Source organism: Microplitis mediator, chromosome 1 (assembly GCF_029852145.1).
Source record: "Microplitis mediator isolate UGA2020A chromosome 1, iyMicMedi2.1, whole genome shotgun sequence".
NCBI lineage: Eukaryota > Metazoa > Arthropoda > Insecta > Hymenoptera > Braconidae > Microplitis > Microplitis mediator.
Window position 1 is genome coordinate 2751631 of NC_079969.1, and position 23199 is coordinate 2774829.

A 23199-nucleotide genomic window follows, 5' to 3' on the forward strand; every position below is an offset into this window, starting at 1 on the left:
AATGGCTAAGGAGCTACGGGATGGTGATGACAACCTACTAAATCTAACTGTATAACCCCTAGCCCCTAGCCCCTGGTTTAAGACTCAGTGCTAAGGCGACGGTAATCTACGTCTCGCATGACAAAAATTTTTTAAAACATTTTCTTGTGGATCGGCTTTTATTTTTGACTGAGGGTTTTTGGAGATTGCTGGGGAAATTGATTGATTGAGGCTTGGAAGGACATTTTTTTACGCTGAGGGCACAGGATAGAAGTCATTTTCTAGCGGTTTCGGGATCGGTGGTGGGTAAAGTGAAAAATTCGGGGGTAAATAAATTTTTTGGGGAAAAACAAAAAATACAGGGTTAAAGTGCACAAAATTCCCTACAAAATGGCCCCTAACTTTTTTAATTTCGACGAAAAATAAGGGTCCAAAATAATTAATTAAGATAATTAGTAAAGAAGACGTTTTTTCAAATTTTGATTTCACTTTTACTTAAACCTAAAAATTCGTGTTCAAAGAAATTTTTTTGGGAAAAATAAAAAATATAGGATTAAAGTGCATGAAATCCCCTATAAAATGGTACCTAACTTTTTGAATTTCGTCCAAAAATAAAGATCGAAAATAACTAATTAACAAAATTAGTGATGAAGGCATTTTTTCAAATTTTGATTTTACTTCTACTTAAACCTAAAAATTCGTGTTCAAATAAATTTTTTTCGGAAAAATGAAAAATTTCTCGTTAAACTACATAAAATTTCCTAAAAAATGGCCCCTAACTTTTTTGATTTCGACTAAAAGTAAGGATCGAAATTAATCAATTAATAAAATTAGTAAAGAAGGCATTTTTTCAAATTTTGATTTCACTTCTACTTAAACCTAAAAATTCGTGTTCAAATAAATTTTTTTCGGAAAGATAAAAAATTCCTCATTAAAGTACATAAAATTTCTTAAAAAATGGCCCCTAACTTTTTTAATTTCGACCGAAAATAGGGATCGAAAATAATTAATTAAGATAATTAGTAAAGAAGACCTTTTTCCAAATTTTGATTTTACTTCTGCTTAAACCTAAAAATTCGTGTTCAAATAAATTTTATTTAAAAAAATAAAAAATTTCTTGTTAAAGTACATAAAATATCTTACAAAATTGCCCCTAACTTTTTTACTTTAGACAAAAAAATAAAGTTAATAAGCAGATACCAAAAAAAATTCAAAATTCAATTTATTGAAATTTCAAAGATAAATAACAAAATATATAAATAAATATATGTATATATATATGAATAGCAGACATAACATATCTTTAAAGGAAAACCAGTTACAAAGAAACAAAAAAAAAAGAATTCCGCTCTGTGAAGCTCAAAGCTTAGTAGCAATTAGTGAGCGTTTAAGAGCACGTGCCGTGTCCCAGCATCACACGCGTAATTACTCGGTATCTTTAAACCAGCACGTGCATACTCGCTCAAAAAATCAAAAGAATAAAGTAACTAAAGAAATTATTCTTTAAGGTAATCAAACGTTGATTTAATACTAGAAATAGTCGCTAATATCATTGCGATGGCTCCTAAAATGAGGATGAATATGCTGAGAATTAATTTCCATTTGCAGCGGCCGTATTTCCCGTGGTGGCTGATCATGAAGACGATGACGGGGACTATGAAGCCTAGAGTCGCTACGCAGAGGGCACCGACGAAGCTGGTGAAGATGTGGAGCTGCGGGATCGAGGCTGCGAGCACGCCTGCAATTGAGGAGACAAAAAGCTGAGGTAAGTTGGGTATTTTTTATTTTAAATAAAAAACTCATGGGATCCTTGAGTTTGTGAGGTAATTTCCTCTAGTTTGAGCACCAACATCGCTATGTTCGGGTGACTTTTAATTCGGGTCCCAAAAACTCGGAATGGAATTTATTTTTTTGAAATCTTTTTTTGAGAGTAAATGAGACTCAGAAGTTGATAGAGGATGTGGAGACGAGTAAAAAGAGTACCCACATCGATATTTTTAGACCGGAAGTTGTAAAAGTATAAAAAGTGCACACATAAATATGATGATAATGAGTTTATCATAATGTAGGCTTGTTGGTACTCATTTTACGCGGAATCTTGTCGAGAACAAGAATCTCGGAGGCGTTTATTTTTAAAAAAATTTTACGCCTTAGAAATATCCAAAAAATCGATTTTTTGAAATTTAACTTACAAGTAAGTAAAGTTACGGCGATGCGTATCATGATATTCCAAAAGTAGGGAGTCCCTTTAAGAAAGCCATCTTGAATGGAACGAACTGCGTAGTCTTTGTGTAGAATTGAAATCGGTAGGAAGCACTGGAGGCCGTAGCTGAAGAAAATCGCGAGCGCTTGGACTCCCAGTGCAATTGATGTTACTGTGTCAAGGCTCAGGTGATTTTGAACGAAGTTTCCTGTTACGCTGCTGCCATACTTGGCGTAGCCTACGATGCCGATAATCACGTGCATGAATATAAGGGTTCCCATTCCCCAGTTCAAGACTCCGCATTTACGTGTGAAGTGTTGCGGTTCTCTCATGTCCTGCTGTATCGCCAGTGCCTGTTTCAAAAACTTTTCATTAGATCCATTTTCATAGGAAATTTAATTTCCTACAAAAAAGTATTCGTTACTTTTCTTCATAAGTCTAATCATTCAATAGTTATTTCAATTTGAAATCCTAGAAAAAATTTGACAATTCGCGGAATTCAAATTTTAATTCGCGGTTTCTAAAAATCAAAAATTACTCATCAACTATCATAGATATCAAAAAAATGTACTGATACAATTTTATAGTAAATTAAATTTCCTATAAAAAAGTATTCTTTACTTTTGTCCATAAATCTAGTATTTACGTAGTAATTTCAATTTAAAGTCATAGAAAAAAATTTTTTACTTCGCGGAATTCAAATTTTAATTCGCGGTTTCTAAAAATCAAAATTACTCATCAACTATCACAGATATCAAAAAAATGTACTCATACAATTTTATAGTAAATTAAATTTCCTTCAAAAAAGTATTCTTTACTTTTTTCCATAAATCAAGTATTTACGTAATAATTTCAATTTAAAGTCATAGAAAAAAATTTTTTACTTCGCGGAATTCAAATTTTAATTCGCGGTTTCTAAAAATCAAAATTACTCATCAACTATCACAGATATCAAAAAAATGTACTCAAACAATTTTATTGTAAATTAAATTTCCTACAAAAAAGTATTCTTTACTTTTTTCCATAAATCAAGTATTTACGTAATAATTTCAATTTAAAGTCATAGAAAAAAAATTTTTTACTTCGCGGAATTCAAATTTTAATTCGCGGTTTGCAAAAATCAAAATTACTCATCAACTATCACAGATATCAAAAAAATGTACTCATACAATTTTATAGTAAATTAAATTTCCTTCAAAAAAGTATTTATTACTTTTTCCCATAAGTCCAATATTTACATAGTAATTTAAGTGTAAAGTAAAGCTTACCAGTGCCGGTGAGGAAAGCGCGAAAAAAATGGTCCCTAGAAATTTTGGATATTTATAATAATCTTTCTGCACATAAACCCAGTCGCTCTCTGACTTAATCACCGCATAGACGACTCCAATTAACGCAGCCACGATGATCAGAACATTTCCGATGATCGAGATCGGCGCGATTGCGTTCAATCCGCGGATCAAATTCAACAGCAAAAAGAGCGGGAATAAAATCAACACGTAGTAGGGCTGGCCAATAGTTTTTCCCTGGTCCACAAGGTCCTGGATAATGCCACTGACAAAAACAATATAGACGGCGCCGATCCCGATGTAACACGCCAGCATAATTATGTCAATCACTAAACTCGCGGTTCCCGCGGAAACTTTTCCTCTCATTATTCCACTGGTCATCGTCGTCGCAACGATTTGGTCATACGGTATCGCTCTTCTACGTTTAATTTTACATAAATCGCAGTGCGTCATCATCAACAAATGCAGAGCGATTGTTATTAAAATTCCCATCAAAATCGTACCGATTATCCCCACGATCATACCCACCGACGCAAACGCATTAGGCATCGCAAATAGTCCGGTTCCTGCTGCACTTTTTACCAGATTCATAAACGACTTGAAGTCCCTGAAATAAAACGAATTTTTAATTTTTTAATTTTTTCCAAATCAAATACTAATTAGTATTCTATCGATCTTAATTAAATAATTGATCATATTTCTGAAATCCCCGGAAAATTTCCGTTTGTTTGAGTACCCACAAGCCTAGATTCCGATCACTTCAAAATCGCGACAATATCCGACGCACACAATTTATTTTCTTCAATTTATTTTTTATCAAAAAATCGTCTCTGAGACCTTACTCTAGAAGTACTGGCGAGTAAAATGAGTACCCACATCACTATATTCAAACCGGAAATTTCTTTCTCATATTTATATATTTAAAAATATGTCAAATAACAACTCTATCATAATGTGCTCATGTGGGTACTCATTTCACGTGAAATTACATTCTCTACCCAAATACTAAACTCAAAATTAAAAAAAAAATATTTTCCAAAAACTAAATTCAAAAAATTAATATAACATTTTTCTTTTTTCCTTTAAAATTCCACAATAATTTTTTACTACTACTACTGCCTTCCAGAGCCAATTTAACGCCGTCTATTTAAATAAAATTGCAATATATATTTTTTAACCTCCAAAAAAAAAAAATTAAAAAATTAGGAGACCAAAAAAAAATTAAAAAATAACTTACGATAAATGTTTTTTTCTCGTGTCCCTCCGATAAGGATCAAAAACCTCCTGGGCTTCCGATCGCTGCTCCACGTCACTCATAATTTTTTTTTTTTATAAAAAAAAAATTATTTTTATGCCGAGTGAAGTTAACTTACAAGACACTTCACTTACTGATCATTGTCCGATCGTCTGTTAATAAAAAATACATATATGTATGTATATATATATATTTGCTGAATGACCAAGCAGCCGCATTTTTTTCCCTTATTTATATAAATATAAAAAAGTATACCTGAGATTTGTGGATATTTATAATTAAGTAGGATAGGTGTTAATTTTCTCGTTTAAATGAACGGTCCCCTCGACCCTAGATCCTCAATCCTCGACCCCTGGGGACTAAGGGGTCGAGTGTTGTAAACACAGGCAATGGGCGCTTGATATGACTGAAGGAAAAAAGTCTTTGGCAAAGAAAGAAAAGTAACCCGTTAACGCACGAGAGCTTTGGTCCGTAGAAAAAGGACTTACTGACCGACTTACGGACCATTGATATCCCTAGGGACGTATTTTTATCCTCGGTTAAAGAAAACATCTCAAGCAAGGGTCGGTCTTTTTTTTTTTTAGTAATTAGAGGGAGGGGGAATATGGAGAAAATAATTTTTGAAATTCCAGTCATTTTTCAGGGGGAAAAATTTTTTTTAAAAAATAGGGGGAGGTTGTAGAGAATTTAATTTTGAGTAAAATGACCCATATTAATTTTTTTTTCAAATTTACTCCAAGAAAAAAATTAATAATCAAAATAAATAAAAAAACGGCTGTTAGGAATTTTAATTTTTTTAACTTTCAAAATTTAGTTTCACTAGTAATTAAATTTTTTTTTTAATACTCATGGGTGCCATTTTAAAGTGCATTCAATTCTGCGTAAAATGGCCCATAAAAATAATTTTTTTTTCCCTTTAACTCCAAGAAAAAAATTAATAATCAAAATAAATAAAAAATCGGCTGGTAGGAATTTTAATTTTTTTTAACTTTCAAAAATTATTTTTACTAGTAATTAAATTTTTTTTTTAATACTCATGGGTATCATTTTAGAGTGCGTTAAATTCCGGATAAAATGGCCTATAACAATAATTTTTTTTCTCTTTAATTCTAAAAAAAAAAATTAATAAACAAAATGAATAAAAAATCTGTCAGTAGAAATTTTAATTTTTTTAACTTTCAAAATTTATTTTCCCGGTAATTAAATTTTTTTTTTAATACTCATGGGTGCCATTTTAAAGTGCATTAAATTCCGCGTAAAATGGCCCATAAAAATAATTTTTTTTTCCCTTTAACTTGAAGAAAAAAATTAATAATTAAAATAAATAAAAAATCAGTTAGTAGAAATTGTAATTTTTTTAACTTTCAAAAATTATTTTCACTAGTAAATAAATTTTTTCTTTAATACTCATGGGTACCATTGTAAAGTGCATTAAATTCTGCATAAAATGGCCGATAATAACAATTTTTTTTCCCCTTTAACTCCAAGAAAAAAATTAATAAACAAAATGAAAAAAAAATCTGTCAGTAGAAATTTCAATTTTTTTAGCTTTCAAAATTTATTTTCACTAGTAATTAAATTTTTTTTTTAATACTCAAGGGTACCATTGTAAAGTGCATTAAATTCTGCATAAAATTGCCGATAATAACAATTTTTTTTCCCCTTTAACTCCAAGAAAAAAATTAATAAACAAAATGAAAAAAAAATCTGTCAGTAGAAATTTCAATTTTTTTAGCTTTCAAAATTTATTTTCACTAGTAATTAAATTTTTTTTTTAATACTCAAGGGTGCCATTGTAAAGTGCGTTAAATTCTACGTAAAATTGCCTATAAAAATAATTTTTTTTTCAAATATTTTTACCACCAGAAATTGAATAAACAAAAACACTTGAAATTTTTTCTACCAAAATCTTAACAAATTTTTTTTTTTACTGACAATAATAATGATAATAATAATAAATAAAAAAATGGGTAAAGAATATAGGGATTTAGTAGTTGGACGTCGGTTAACCCAGCGGGTGTACCGCGGACGGTTCGACGGACACATTCAAGTCGTTCGCTCGACTCGATAATAATCGGCAGGCATTCATACACTTTTCATTGGATTCCCGATTGAGCATTAAGAAATACGCTTTTAAATACATTTATATTGAGGGTCACGAGCAGTTACCGCTCACGAGCGACTAACTGATGCCTCGGGACTCATATACAGGACCTCGAATTAACGCGTAAGACCGTATTACCATTTACCATTTAGAGGCATCACTTGGAGTGTAAACACTGCATGGGATTTGAGCACATTTAGTCACATTTTATCCCCTCGCCATGACGTCTTTATAGTTCTCTATCTCTGTCAAAATCCAGATGTCTCAATTAATCCTTATCTTTTATTTTATTTTATTTAACATCGCGATTTTTATTTATTTTTGATCACCCGTAGAAAATATTTGCCATTTTTTTCCAGTTAATATGGGAAAAAAAATTATTTTTATGGGCCATTTTACCCGGAATTTAGTGCACTTTACAATGATACCCATGAGTATTAAAAAAAAAATTTAATTACCGGAAAAATAAATTTTGAAAGTTAAAAAAATTAAAATTTCTACTGACAGATTTTTTTTTCATTTTGTTTATTAATTTTTTTTTGGATTAAATGGGGAAAAAAAATTATTGTTATAGGCCATTTTACCCGGAATTTAGTGCACTTTACAATGATACCCATGAGTATTAAAAAAAAAATTTAATTACCGGAGAAAATTAATTTTGAAAGCTAAAAAAATTAAAATTTCTACTGACAGATTTTTTATCCATTTTGTTTATTAATTTTTTTTTTCGGTTTAAAAGGTAAAAAAAAATTATATTTATAGGCCATTTTACGCAGAATTTAGTGCACTTCACAATGATACCCATGAGTATTAAAAAAAAAATTTAATTACCGGGGAAAATAAATTTTGAAACTTAAAAAAATTAAAATTTCGATGAGTCGAATTCAAAAAATTTTTTTTTTACAATTAAATTGAAAAAAATTTTTATCCTTATGAGGAATTTCTCCCAAAATTTTTCCACAACTCCCCACTTTTAGATTTCAATCCTAAAAATTTTAATTTTCAGCCCAACTAAAAATTTCCATAATCACGCAAATTTTTTCCTCCTTTTCAAAATTCCCGCCTTGCCCCTTTTACTCCATTTAAATTTTCCCGCCCCGCAAAAAAAACCGCATTCCAAAAAACCCAATGTCCATTCTACCCCAACGAAATAAAATTTTTTTTTCCTAAAACCCGCGATCTGGTCGTGACTGACATGAACCCCAGGGTAAATATGAAATGGCGTATGCACAAACGAAATTTGTTAGCTTTGTGCGGCATTTGATGCTAAATATCATTTACGCGGTTTATAGACTGAATTTAATTCAATATCCCGGCAACATATATTTACTACATATATATATAAATATATTGAATATGTGAGTGGTTGAACGATTCCAGGCAACTGGGTCTGTTTGCCAACACGTTAGCGTTCGTTGGATTTTAAGGATCGTTTTTGGATTCACTGAATCGTTAAGAGATCCTTTAGCTCGTGTTGCTACTGGACACGCCTCAGGACAACTAATTCGCAGTCGCATTTAAAATTTTTTTCATACCTCACCCCTTGCGCCTTACTCCTTATTCCCATCCCCTCTTTACCCTCTGGCTCTAGTATAAATAAATGTATGGCCCTTCTTACCCCATGAGTGCACCCTATGTCCTCCAGGACATGATCCAAAGAAATATTCGGCACCCCGATGACTTGATATTCGAATGCATCAACATAAACATTGAGAGTATTGACGTAAGCTCGGCTTTCTTCGCGCCGAGTCAAGAATAACATTTTATTGTCCCTTAACTTTTTTATCCTAATATATAAACCAGATGTTTTATTAACGTTACAGCCAATCCAAAGACTCGACAAGACTAAATACAATAAAAATTAATCTTTGGTTATGTTTTTTAAATTTTAAATCCACTCACTAGACTCATAACTCTGGAATAATTTAATGACGACCACCGTCACGAGCCACGAGTGACATTTTTTTTAACGGCCTCACAATTAAAACCTAGAAATGATGGCAATCAATTTTTTTTTTAAATCGCGTGATAAATATTTTTTTGCCGCGAAAACGATCTGAGAAATGGATTTTTCAATTTTGGGACGGGGATTGAGGGTAAGAAGAAATTTGGGCATAAATTTAGGGGTAGAAGCAGAAAATATGAAAATCCAAATCTTATTGGAGCTTCAATTCTAGACCTCTGATAGTAAAAAATTTATTTATTTCGTTACAACCGCGAAAAAACGGAAAATTTGAAAAACTGCCGCCCGAATTGAAAATTCAAAGTCGGTTATTTTGAAAACGGGTTATTTAACCAACTTTGAATTTCGCAGGCTTATTCCACAAGTAAAAAGCCTTCGAAAGCACCCTAATTTTTTGAAATCTATCCATAACTTTCTAGAAACACGCAAAAATACGAAAAAACCCTTCTGTCAAAAAGGCCAAATTTCGCGAAATAAATTTTTTTAACTCAATACTGATCTCAAATTAGGTATAACTATATTAAAGAACATCAGTTACACAGAATCAGAGCAATTAATTTATTAAAAACCTCAAAAAAGAACAAATTCGAAAAACGGGTCACCCGAATTCAAAATTCAAAGTCAATTATTTTGAAAACGGTTTATTTAACCAACTATGAATTTTGCAGGCTCATTCCACAAGTAAAAAGTCTTCGAAAGCACCCTAATTTTTTGAAATCTATCCATAACTTTCTAGAAACACGCAAAAATACGAAAAAACCCTTCTGTCAAAAAAACCGAATTTCGCGAAATATTTTTTTTTAACCCAATACTGATCTCAAATTAGCTCTAACTACATCGAAGAACATCAGCAACTCAAAATTAGAGCAATAAATGACCATTAATTCATTAAAAACCTCAAAAAAGAACAAATCCAAAAAACGGCTCACCCGAATTCAAAATTCAAAGTCAATTATTTTGAAAACGGTTCATTTAACCAACTTTAAATTTCACAGGCTCGTTCCACAAGTGAAAAGCCTTAGAAAACACCCGGTTTTGTCAAAATTTATCCTTAACTTTCTAGAAACACGCAAAAATACGATAAAACCTTTCTGTCCAAAAAACCAAATTTCGCGAAATAAATTTTTTTAACCCAATACTGATCTCAAATTAGCTTTAACTACATCGAAGAACATCAGCAATTCAAAATTAGAGCAATTAATGACCATTAATTCATTCAAAATCACAAAAATGAACAAATCCGAAAAACGGCTCACCCGAATTCAAAATTCAAAGTAAATTATTTTGAAAACGGTTTATTTAACCAACTTTGAACTTCACAGGCTTGTTCCACAAGTGAAAAGCCTTCGAAAGCACCCTAATTTTTTTAAATCTATCCATAACTTTCTAGAAACACGCAAAAATCCGAAAAAACACTTCCGCCAAAAAAACCAAATTTCGCGAAATAAATTTTTTTAACCCAATACTGATCACAAACGACCTTCATCTAGACTAACGGACGTCATCAATTTAATATTTGTATAAAAAAATCCGGTGGTTATAATTTTTTTTCAGTCGAATGCGTAAAATGATGCTTTTGGCACCGCAATTTAGTTAGCGGCGTTTGAGCATATGAAACCTCTGGTACACGCGTTTAATCTGCAGTATCCTTTCGGACACATATCACAGCGTATATATAACAAGCTTTAACCAGTACGTATTCACGAGAGTGTGAAAATGTTTTGCAATTTCGAAATTAGGCGTGGGTTTTGTTAAAAGCGGTCTGTATATGAACAACGCGTTATACCCAGCTCGCATTCATCTGCCGACTACTCACTAGTCTCTACCACAAAAGCCGGATTCAAACGTTTTATAACAGAGATATTAATAACTAAAAATATATATATATATTCTTTTTATTTTAAACCCATGTTTGCTATGTCTGAAAAAAATCACAATCTGAGTCTGAGTCTCTCTGTCTGTGAAAATATTTAAAACGATATCACGCTTTCCCTTCCCCTTTCTTCCTTCCGGATGAGCTTTCATGCTCGAATTAAAAACGCGCATTAATATAAATATATAAATATTTATTTGTCGGTAAAATTTATTGACGTAAGCGGGAATTAAATGGGATTTAAATAACTTTAGCTTTAGATTTTTATTAAAAGGGATCCAAGTCCAGGCAGGCGGAATGTCGGAAAAGGGTTCAAGATTTTTCGTAAGGATCCAAGTGGTGGCGGGAAATTCGGGCCGGGTTTTGAATTTTTGAAAAATTATTTTAAGTGAGTATCGATTTTTGAAGAGCGAAAAAGCGAACTAAGTGTAGGTTCGGTGAAAAAAGGTCTGGCCGCAGCACCTCCCCTCGATTCGGCGACACAATAACCCCAAACTACCAAGAAATTCACCCTGCAATCATATTATACCGAGTCAAACGTTCTCAAGAGCTGACAATGGGGAAGGCGTTTCTGAGGACAATAAAAAATATATATATTCAATTCAATTGCATTCCTGTTTTATCTCCTGCTAGCAGGCTCGATATTGAGCCTGAGAAGATTTTTGATCTTGGCTACCTTTCAAATCGAGAGATTTTTAAGATATAAAATTGGTCTTTAATTCATTTCGCTAGAGATTTTCAAATTTATTCTGAAGAATTCGAATTTTTTGGAAACGACTTTTGTCAATTTTCAAATTTCTTTAGGACTTTTTTTGTGGAACACAAGACTAGGGATTACATTCCGATTCTAATTTGAAGTCTAGTGTTAATTGACCTTGCAAAAGAGAAAATTTGAAAAAAAGCTGCTTTGGAAAAAATTTGAGAAGTCGATTATAACGAAAACGATTTAATTGACTGATTTTGAATTTCTGTGGTTTGTTTGGGATACCTGTGGTTAGGAAACAACCGGTTTTGAACGATTCTGAGCTTTGGTTTACTTATCAGGCTCAAAAATACAAAATTCCTAAAACGGCTTTTTACGAAATGGAAATTCAAAGTGAACGATCTCGAAAACGGTTTGTTTAACCAACTAGAAATTTTGTAGGCTTCTTCCCTGACTGCCAGAGAGTGTAAATTCACAATTTCAATTTAATCTAAGCTTTAGTTTTCAAATAAACCCCAAAAATCAACAATTCCAAAAGGCGCCTTTTTACGAAATTGAAATTCGGACTCAACGATCTCGAAAACGGTTTGTTTAACCAACTAAAAATTTTGTAGGCTTCTTCCCTGAGTGCCAGAGAGTGTAAATTCACAATTTCAATCCAATCTAAGCTTTAGTTTTAAAATAAACCCCAAAAATCAATAATTCCAAAAGCCGCCTTTTTATGAGATTGAAATTGGGACTCAACGATCTCGAAAACGGTTTGTTTAACCAACTAAAAATTTTGTAGGCTTCTTCCCTAGTTACTATAGAATGCAACCCCACGATTTAAATCCAATCTAAGCTTTACTTTTCTCATAAACCCCAAAAATGAAAAATTCCAAAAGCCGCTTTTTTGCGAAATTTGCATCAAAAGTTCCCTATTTCCAAAACTTGTCACCCACACAACTAAAAATTACTCCGGCTCTAGCTTTCAAGTTTCAAAAACTTGAAAAAACCCAAAAATGATGAACTTCCACAATTAATTGCCAAAATTTCAAAAAATTTTGAACTGTCCATTAGTTTTCGCAGTGAAATAAAAATTTTCTGGACTTAAAATACAAAAGCGTGCAAATAGACTAAAGTTAAATGCGTCGACAATATTTTATTTTGATTTCTCTGGCATTGTGTCAACTCAATGGCTTTCAATAGCGGCCGGTCGAGTCTTTAGTACCTGCCGTGCTATTGACTAAATTTACAGATTCTTGAACAAATTACTCAATGAATGCTCTTATTTACTGACCGGATGACCCCCGAAATGAAATTTAAGTGAACCCATGTAGCAAATGTAGGGCAAGTTTTAGGAGATCTCTTAATAAAGAACGCGCATTATGGGTGTAACAGAAATTATATTATTCATAGACTGCCAAAAAGTTAGTTGGTTCTTGGGGAGTGCATCAGCAGTTGATGTAGATGTTGTCGGAGATGGAGATAGAGATAGAGATGTTTAAGAGAGACAAGGGGATATGGCATATGCCCAAGAGGATGACACTTTTGGGGTGGATTATAATCGGAGATCTGTTATCTTTGTATTAAAGCACGCGGCGCACCGTGTCTCACACGTGTGTATCGCCCTTTCTCGCACTTGCTCCAGGTTACGGTCCCCTCCTACATCACAGTGTGATAATAGAGATGTCAGTGTGTCGTGAATTTGACGAGCCAACTTGCCAAGTCCGCAACTAATCCCCAGCTTCACTGTCTCTTATTTCTCATTTACTGATTTGCGGGTTTATTTTATAACAACTTTTGTCATTTTATATTTTGTCATATGGTTATCAATGTCATTGTTATTTTAAACCGGTTGGAAAATAACTTTTCAAATATATATATTTTTAAATTGAATTTTATTTCATATTGATATTTATCATTAACTATCACAGATACGGAAAAAATGCGCTGATAATTTTTTAATCAAAATTTTATCCTCTACAAATTTATTTATATACATTTTTACCGAATCTTCAATACTTTAGCCGCAATCACCATTTAAAGTACTTGAATTGAAAAATACTCAAAAAAAACTCCTCCCGCCAAAATTTTATTTTTTGAATTTGAAATTTCGCCCAAACTATCACAGATACGACAAAAATGCACTGATAATTTTTTATTTAAAATTTTGTCCTCTACAAATTTATTCATATACATTTTTACCGTATCTTCAATACTTTAGCCGCAATCAGCATTTAAAGTACTCTAATTGAAAAATACTCAAAAAAATTCTTCCCGCCAAAATTTTATTTTTTGAATTCAAAATTCTGCCCAAACTATCACGGATACGACAAAAATGTATAAGTACTTTTTTATTCAAAATTTAATTTCCTACAAATTTGCTTCTACACATTTTTACCGTATCTTCAATACTTTAGCCACAATCCGCATTTAAAGTACTCGTGCCAAAAAAAAAACATCAAAAATTCCTCCCATCAAAATTTGTTGTTTTAAATTCAAAATTCCGCCAAAACTATCACAGATACAATAACAATGTGTGAATACAAAATTGTCAGAAATTTAATTCCCTACAAATTTGCTCTCACACATTTTTACCGTATCTCCAATACTTTAGCCACAATCTCAATTTAAAGTACCAAAGATCCTAAAAATACAAATCTGTACGAATGTACGAATGTACGGATTGTTCATAACTCGAGAACTAATCACCCGATTTAAAAATTTCTTTTTTCAGTCGCTGGTGCTAGTCAGTCCTAGTAGCTCCTCAAATTTTCAAACCAATTTGCAAAGTAGTTTCGAAGTTATCAGCAAAAATAAATCCGTACAGAAAATTTTTAAAAAAATCTTAGCCGTCGCGCTGGAAGTTATCGTCATTTATCGTATCAGTTTATTTACAGCACCCTATTATAACATATACACGCACTAGAAATACAAGTACAACACCCTTTAGTGATATCTGTACTCAGCTGTGCGCTCCCATATCCATGATAACATTCACACCGTGATTATTATTCAGCATTAGTCAATGCAGGACGTACGGACGGACGATTTTCACCCACTCGCCCACGTTCCAAAGTCAATGGCATCCAACCCTACCCTACCTAGACTAAAAATTTATATTTCGACAAGGTCTTTCATACTTGGGAACATGATTATCCGATAATGACTACAGTATGTATAATAGTCTCTAAAAAACCCATTTCGTAAAGACTCCGAACGAGGGCTTACTTTTAAAAGCACACGTCAAGATTCTTATCTATCTTAAATACTTCGGTCACGTGGCTTTGATTTTTATTCCGCAGGAAATTCGATGACGGATATTAGTTATATTTTATTACAGTTTTTATTTACTGGCATTTTAAGTCGGAAAATAAATAATTTTTACAAAATCCAGAAATTAATGGATTTTATTTGTGAAAATTTTATAGGCTTGTGGGTACTCATTTTACAGGGAATCGTGTGTAGAACGATAATCCACTTATGATTTATTCGAAAAAAATTTTTTAATTTTGAAAATAACAAATTTTTTAAAAATGAGTAAATAAATAAATTTTTATTCTTTCAAAATTTTTTAGTCATCTGGGTACTCATTTCACGTGGAATTGTCTAGAGAATTTCAAAATACCCTCAATTCACTAAAAAAAAAAATTTTCAAAAAATTAAATTGGAATTTTTTTGAAAATTTTATTTGCATGTGGGTACTCATTTTAACCGAAATCACCCACAGAATCTCAATCGACCCTCAATTCACTTAAAAAAGTGTTTCAATAAGAAAAAAAATTTTTGAAAAAATTAAATTTGAATTTTTTTTGAAAATTTTATCGGCATGTTGGTACTCATTTTACCCAAAATCATGTACAGAATCTCAATCGATCCTCAATTCACTAGAAAAGTGTTTCAATAAAAAAAAAAATTTTTCAAAAAATTACATTTGAATTTTTTTGAAAATCTTATCAGCATGTGGGTACTCATTTTACGTGGAATCATGCACAGAACATCAGTCTACCTTTGATTCACCAAAAAAAAGTGTTTCAATAGAAAAAAAAATTTTTCAAAAAATTACATTTGAATTTTTTTTGAAAATTTTATTGGCATGTGGGTACTCATTTTACGTGGAATCAAGAGTCAAAACTTAATCACCCAAAAACTTCAAAAAAATTTCAATTTCCAAATCAAAAATATCAAAATCCCTTAAGTGAATTCAAAAAAATTCAGTCAACAAAATAAAAAAAACCTCAAAAAATAAATAGTACTCAATAAAAATTAAAGAAATTGTTAACACACTAAAAAGTAATTCCCTGTACTTGGGAATCAATAATTTCTCTACCAAGTTCCTCAACAAAAGATCTTGTCCCCGGGGGTCTGGTACTTAGTGGGGCGCCATAAGATGCTAGATACCGTGAGGAGTATCACCAGGGGTCCCTCTTAATTATAAAGCTTATGAATAATAATTGTCGTGTAGTTGCACCAACATTGTGCCCGAATGTTTTGCTGTTACGCCCTAGTCTCTGTCGCACGCTCCAGGTTACCCTTTTCTCTCGTGTTTACAGCTCCCAGTGTGACCCGCCATTACCAGTAGCATTTTATACTCTATCTTAAATATTTCCTTTATAAAATCACCGAAGCCCAGAATGAGAACAAGAATGAGAACGAGAGAGACTTAATCGCAAGTCACAAGTCACAAGTCGTTAAAAAAATTGTTACACTTTTACGTTCGAGGTAAGGGCTAATGAGAATATTCCCACGTAAGGACCACTGGAGGTCAAAAGGGTACGACATTTCACTGACATGTTGACTAAATTTATTGGAAATTAATTTATAAATTAATTCGAAGCTGAATCCACATGACGCTTTTACTATTTAGAGAAATTTGATATTTTGAGGATTTGTATAAATCGAGGGTTTTGTAGATTTCTGGAAATAGTCGAGGGGAATTATTTTATTTAAATGTGATTTCTAAACGTCAATTAAACGACGGGGTTCTCAAAAAAATTCGGGGTGAAAGTGAACTCCGGAAGTAAAATATTGAAGAAAAAAAACGAAAGAAATTTGAATTTCGAAAATTTTTTATATTCAGGGGGGGGGGGGGGTTGCAATGGAAATTTATAGGAGAAGTTGGCTATTAATTTCTGGGGTCAAAAATGACAGAAGTGAAAAAAATGAATTTTTTGAAAAATTTTGAAAAAATGGAATTTTGGTTTTTGAAAATTTACTAGGGTTGTGGGTACTCATTTTACGTAAAAACGTACACATAACACGGATATAGTGTTCAGTAGCCCAAAAAAAAATTATTTTTTTCGAAAAATGAGAAAATTACCAGCATTGAATTTTTAATAAAATAAAATTTTAGTCGTGATTATTTGCAGGTTTAGATAAAAATGATGGGAAACCCAAACTGGGTGTAAATATTGAAACCATTTTTTTAAAAGATAAATGTCCGGGTAAAAGTGAACTGCGGGTGAAATATTGAAGGAAGAAAACGAAATAAAAATTTGAATTTCGAGAATTTTTTATATTCAGAGGTGGGGGGGGGGGAGATTTTCAATGGAAATTTATAGGAGAAGTTGGCTATTAATTTCCGGGGTCAAAAATGACAGAAGTGAAAAAAATGAACTTTTTGAAAAATTTTGAAAAAATGGAATTTTGGTTTTTGAAAATTTACTAGGGTTGTGGGTACTCATTTTACGTAAAAACGTACACAGAACACAACTGTAGTGTTCAGTAGCCCAAAAAAAATTATTTTTTCCAAAAAATGAGAAAATTACCAGCATTGAATTTTTAATAAAATAAAACTTGAGTCGTGATTATTTGCAGGATTAGATAAAAATGATGGGAAACCCAAACTGGGTGTAAATATTAAAAACGTTTTTTTAAAAGAAAAAAGTCTGGGTAAAAATAGTTTAAAAACAAGTATTTTGAGGGCGAGAGAATTTATTGGTAAACTTTGGTAGCTTGTTAGAGGGTTTACGTGCGCTGGGATAAGAAATATCCGCGATCTCGCGTTCTTTGTCTGCGTTACACACGATTGCGTGGCATACCTAGGTTACATACAATCTCTACCCAGCACATAGACCCCCAGCCACCCACACCCTCCACAACACACACATATATCTAACGCTAACGTCTAGTTTTTTATTTCAAAAGCATTTTATACAATTTTTCTCATACAAATTCCTCTACAATATTATCGTCTGTGACTTTTTTCATTTTTTGTTTACAATGCTTTTTTATTTATTTTACGGAGAATGAGTTCTCACATGACTGGGAATATTTTAGAGATAAATTGCATTTTTTTTTTAAATTCAATTATGGTAATTTTTTAATAATTTGAGACATAAAATTTTTATGAGCAAATGAATAGTGGGTTAGTGTTTTGTGTTCGATTTCACGGAAAATGAGTACCCACAAGCCGGGAAAATTTTCAAAAAAAAATTCAAGTTCAAAATTTTTTTTTTCGAAATTTGAATTTTTTCATTTTATTAATTTTTATCCGTCAAATTGATAGCCTAATACTCGTCTATGATAAATTTCTACTCCAACAAGTCCCTATTTTACTAAAAAAAAAAAAAATTTCAAATTTTCTCTACTAAAAATTTTGAATTTCTTTTTCCAAAATTTTTTTTTTGTCCAACCAGTGACTATTTCTCGCTCTCCACTCTATTCCCTATAGAAAGAGTACCCACAAGGCTACAAAATTTTCAGAACCAAAATTTCAATTTTCTTACATATTCAAAAACTCAAAAATTTGAGGTTTTTATTAAAAAATTCCACGACCTTCCATATTTGTATTTAAAATAAGTAGTAAATTTTCGCGCACAAAAATGTCTTGTAAGCAATAATTTTTTTTTTTTATTAAAAAAAAAAAGTAGATGTTAAATAATATAAAATATATCATAAGAATCATAAGAGAAAGTTTTAAATTTATCGTAATACTTTTATGAAATAATGTTAGTGCCGGATATTAAAGCGGACACTGAAGCTGGCGACTCGCCATCTACATTTCTCTAAACTTGAACACTTAATTCTTACACTCTTACACTAGTATTATATTCTCACACGCCTTAACTTACTTACAACAAGAGTTTAACCGTAATTCAAACAATAATCTAACTCGGGACGTATATATCTACATACGTAATCGTAACAAACTTATATTATCTTAACCAAATTTAACTCGCGATAAAAAAAATTCATTCGCTCGCGGTGCGATTCTTGTAACTCATCACTCTTTCATACATTTATTATACTATTACTTTTTTTAATTATACCAGTAGTCGTTTAGTTAAAAATGAATTTTAAATCTCATGATAATTTAATTTTAAAAAAACCGCGAAAATGGTAATTTGAATTTTTTTCGAAATTTTATAGTCGTGTAGGTACTCGTTCTACTTAAAATCAACAGCAGAGTTTGTTAACATCAAAAAAATTGAAAAAATGAATTTTGATGAAAATTTGGTTTTTACAAAATTTGAAATTTATATTTTTGAAAATTTTTGTAGTCATGCGGGTACTCATTTTACTCGGGATCAACAGATGAACTCTAAAATCTCAACAATTGATCGAAAAAAAATTTCAAAATCAAAATTTCAATTTCAGTGAGAAAATTAATTTTTTTACTTTTTAAAATTTTATAAGCACACGGGACTCATTTTACTCAAAACTACAAGCAGAAAAAAAATATTTCATCAGTTTAAACAAAAAAAATGACTTTTTCCAAAATTAAAAAAAAAATCAGTAAATTATTTTCAAAAATTTTACCCGGCATGTGGGTACTCATTCTACTGGAAATTCCACCCACAACATCACTACCCCATCAATATTCCAAAAAAATCTAAAAAACGGTTGACCCTGCGGAGAAACTCGAAAACTTCCTGCTGTTTTCGAACTCAGAGAGCTGAGTAGATTTTCGAACGATTTTTTTAGACAGGTCAAAAATATCCTCGGACAAAAAAACTTTACCCCCACACGGCCGGATGTCCATCCAGAAATAGTCGGAATAGTTTCCTAGGACCTCAATACATCGAGATCTGAAAACTCGATTTTCGAAAATCGGACCGAAATCAATAACTTCCCTTTTCAAAAATTTTAAATTTTCACAGGAAGTTCAAAAAAATCATATTCCGAAAATCGATTTTAAAAAAATTTTCTTACTAACCATCGTCAGATTCGTCCTTCCGCCCTCGTTACCCTCAGCGCAGGACCTCGATACTTAAATTTCTACTTTGCCGCCTTTTGCAGATGGCGCCACATTCCGCGCGCCTTTCTCTTGATCCCATTGAATTTTAACAGTTATTATTATTTATCCCAAGCATTATTATTATTATTATTGTTAAGTTACTCAGTCTCAGCCTCTGGACCAGAGATGCTGTAACGTCGCGCCTCTATTGTTAAAAATCGTCAGACGTAAACTAAACCGATCTTCTCCATATCGATCGTCTGTGAACCCAAGATCTTAATTTATATTTTTAAAAAACAGTTTTCATACTTCGATAAAAAATGTTCCTCATAATTAATAACATAAATTATCATATTTATTATTCCTATTTAAGTGCAGTGCGTGTCTAGATCGGTAAGTTACGAATTTTCAGTAAAAAATCCTAAAAAAAATTTTTTATTTCCATACCCGAAATTTACCGTAAGTGAAAAATTTAAAAAAATCTTTAAATTAAAAAAAAAAGTATTTTTTTAGCTATCGGGTCATCGACCCAGATTTCAAAAGCTGACAGGTTTTTAAAATTTAAACTAAAAAAATCGGCGGATCGGCAGATCTGAGTTTGAAAATCGGCAGGAAAATTCGCGGATTTATCGGAAATATTTTTGGAAAAAAAAAATTTATTTGTTTATTTGCTGAGTTGTGAAGATGGAAATTGTAAGAGGATAAATTTCCATGGTTAAGAATTGTAGAGAGGGTACGGTACGGAGTGAAAGTATTTTGTGTGTGTGTGGATTCTGGATGTATCTATACAGTATAGAAAGATGGGATTTTGTTTGGGGGCCGTGGAATGCAGTGACCGCGGCTGTGTATACTTGAGTATCTTTAACTGTTAACTATACCTTAACTTACAATCAGGATTTATATATACATATAGATATATATATATTTAGTTATTTTATGTGGAAAATTTTTTTAAACCATGGATTTTAAATGTCGCCAATAGGCAGCTGGTATTTAATAATAGGCATTTATTTCGATATTATAGAAATTTTTTTTGAGTTCGACGAGTGATTTTTACTCGAAATAGGCGATTGGTACTGAAAAATCGGCAGTGGGCCTGAAAAATAGGCAGTGGGTCTGAAAATGGGCCTGATGATGTAGTAGGCAATTTTTTTTGAAGGTATAAAATTTTTTAGTTGGCAAAAAATGTATAGAAAATTGGGCATTTTTAGTAAAAATAGGCAATTAGTACTGGAAAATAGGCAGTGGGCCTGAAAATAGGCAATGGGTCGGGAAATGGGCCTGATAGTGTAGTAGGCAATTTTTTTGGAAGGCATAAAATTTTTTAGTTGGCAAAAAAGATGTCTAGAAAATTGGGCATTTTAGTAAAAATCGGCCGTGGGCCTGAAAAATAGGCAGTAGGTCTGAAAATGGGCCTGATAGTGTAGTAGGCACTTTTTTTTAGAAGGTATAAAATTTTTTATTTGGCAAAAAATGTCTGAAAAATTGTGAATTTTAGTAAAAATAGTGGGCCTGAAAAATAGGCAATGGGTCTGAAAATGAGCCTGATAGTGTAGTAGGCAGTATTTTTTGGAAGGTATAAAATTTTTTAGTTGACAAAAATAATGTTGTCTGGCAAATTGGGCATTCAAGTAAAAATGGGCAATTAGTACTGGAAAAATCAGCAGTGAGCCTGAAAAATAGGCAATGGGTCTAAAAATGGGCCTGATAGTGTAGTAGGCAGTATTTTTTGGTAATAATAAAATTTTTGGGTTGACAGAAAACCAACGACTTGTCTGAAAAATAGGCATTCGGCCTAAAAGTAGGCAGCTGGTATTGATAAATAGGCAATTAGTACAGACAAATAGGCATAGGCTGTCAGAATAGAAAATCAGATATAAAATATGGGCATTGAACTTAAAAGTTGGACTAGGTACCGACAGTAGTCAGTAAACTTGAAAATAGGCAAATAGGTCTGGTATAGGCATTCTGCCCTATAGTAGGCAGCTAAAAATAGGCAACTGACATCAATAAATAGGCATTCAGGATAATAACCTAGTTTTAATATGGATAATTTATATTTTTGATCAGATAATAGGAATTTAATTATACAAATAAAGCCTTCGGCCAAAAATAGGCATCGGGCCTGAAAAATAGGCAATCAGGCTCGAAAATAGGAATTTTTAGCAAGTAATAAATTTTCTTGTTTTAAATTATTTAACTTTAAAATAGGCAATTATGCCTGGAATAAAATAGGCAATTTTCCTAAATTAGGCAGTAGGCTTTAAAAAATAGGCATTTTACCCAAAAATGCTTCATTATACTCAAAATACGCGTAAATTCTCAACCAAATCAATTACGTTACTGAAATTTTAGTTAACAATAAAAAATAGGCACTGTGCCTAAAATAGGCATAGAAATTTTGAAAAATAGACCGTGTGAATCAAAATTTGTTTCAAAATTTATCAAAAGCGCTTTTGAAGGCTTCAATATTCTGATCTATTGCAAAACGTCAAATAATTGGATCTAAAAAAAATTTTTAATATATTTAGCAAAAAAATTTTCAAATTTAATAATTAAAAGTTGATAAAAATAAAATAAAGAATTCGCTGAAACAATTGATAGAAAGCATGAGTTTTTTTTCATCCTCACACTAATTACTCACGACAATTAATGTCATGTCTCAGTTGTTCGTTAATGACCTTCGAGAACGTGAAAGTGCAATAACTTTCCATATATATTGTTCATATATGTGAAATGTTAATCAAACTTTCATCGTTAATTATTATTAATTGTTAATATTTGTTAATTATTATTATATTTTTTTATTTTACAGACAAGATGGAGCCGCATGGTTACACCGAGTTCATAAACTCACGTCTGTCGCCGCAAAAAATTCAGGTGGCGTCTCCCGATCACTTGGCCGTTATCTCGGATTCGGGTCACGAGATCTTGAGACCTAAACCACGAAGGTATTTGTCACTTATTTTTGTGGTAGGTTATTATCAAATTCATTTCTTGCGACCAATCAACGCCCAGATTTTATTTTAATTGCAAATCTTTCAAAAATTCAAAAGAAAAATTTAAAAAATTTGAATTTTCTACAAAAATAAAAAACGACTTCTGCGGTATTTTAAAAAAATTAAAAATTTCACCAACTATTGAACTTTTTCCGTGAATTTTTCTTAATTAATAATTAATTTTTCCTGAAATTCCATAAATTTTTTTTTTTTTCTTAACTCAATAATGCGGAATAGACTTGCAGTAGAGATAAAAAGTAAAAATAGTTAAGATAAAAACAGAAAGTCGTCCCTGACCTACTGCACGATACATCAAAACCGGAAGTGTGCTTATAAAAGCCGCGAATGGATAATAAATTATAATTAATTAAACAAAAAAAAAATGGCTGTTATTGTCCTTACGAATATCTCATTGCATGAGCAAGTTAATTCTCGCTTTAGATAATCACTCTCATGCATAAAAATCTCACAATTATATTTTCTATTACTTTTCTCACAACTTTCTTATATTATTTTATTTATAAATTTTTATTTCTCATAAATAAACTACAGAGCTGGGATGTCACGAAAAGTTCTAAAAGAAAAATTGTCACGGTCTGTTGTAGGGGTTCTTTGAAAACTGCAATGAAATGTCTTCAAGCCTCTTTATTTATGTATTCATATATATTTTAAA

General features: G+C 31.7%; 2 protein-coding genes across 3 annotated transcripts in view; one reads left to right on the forward strand and one right to left on the reverse strand.

Annotated features, from left to right (window-relative positions):
* Positions 1 to 1269: 1269 nt before the first annotated feature.
* LOC130671088 (proton-coupled amino acid transporter-like protein CG1139) lies at positions 1270 to 5107 on the reverse strand. Its single transcript, XM_057474790.1, has 5 exons — positions 4979 to 5107; positions 4706 to 4875; positions 3451 to 4075; positions 2172 to 2535; positions 1270 to 1717 (listed from the first exon to the last, which is right to left on the reverse strand). Exons 2-5 carry the CDS (start codon positions 4783 to 4785, stop codon positions 1476 to 1478), a joined length of 1311 nt encoding a protein of 436 aa, XP_057330773.1. The 5' UTR covers positions 4786 to 4875; positions 4979 to 5107; the 3' UTR covers positions 1270 to 1475.
* LOC130671071 (ankyrin repeat and BTB/POZ domain-containing protein 3) overlaps positions 1602 to 23199 on the forward strand; it is a 29448-nt gene continuing 7850 nt past the window's right edge. The window contains exons 1-2 of one of the 2 annotated variants that reach the window (XM_057474779.1): positions 1602 to 1744; positions 22343 to 22478. In XM_057474779.1, the coding sequence (XP_057330762.1) occupies positions 22348 to 22478 (131 nt within the window). In that variant the 5' untranslated portion in view covers positions 1602 to 1744; positions 22343 to 22347. Of the gene's footprint in view, positions 1745 to 19704; positions 19921 to 22342; positions 22479 to 23199 lie in introns of those variants that run through there. The other variant, XM_057474771.1, reaches the window with a different exon arrangement.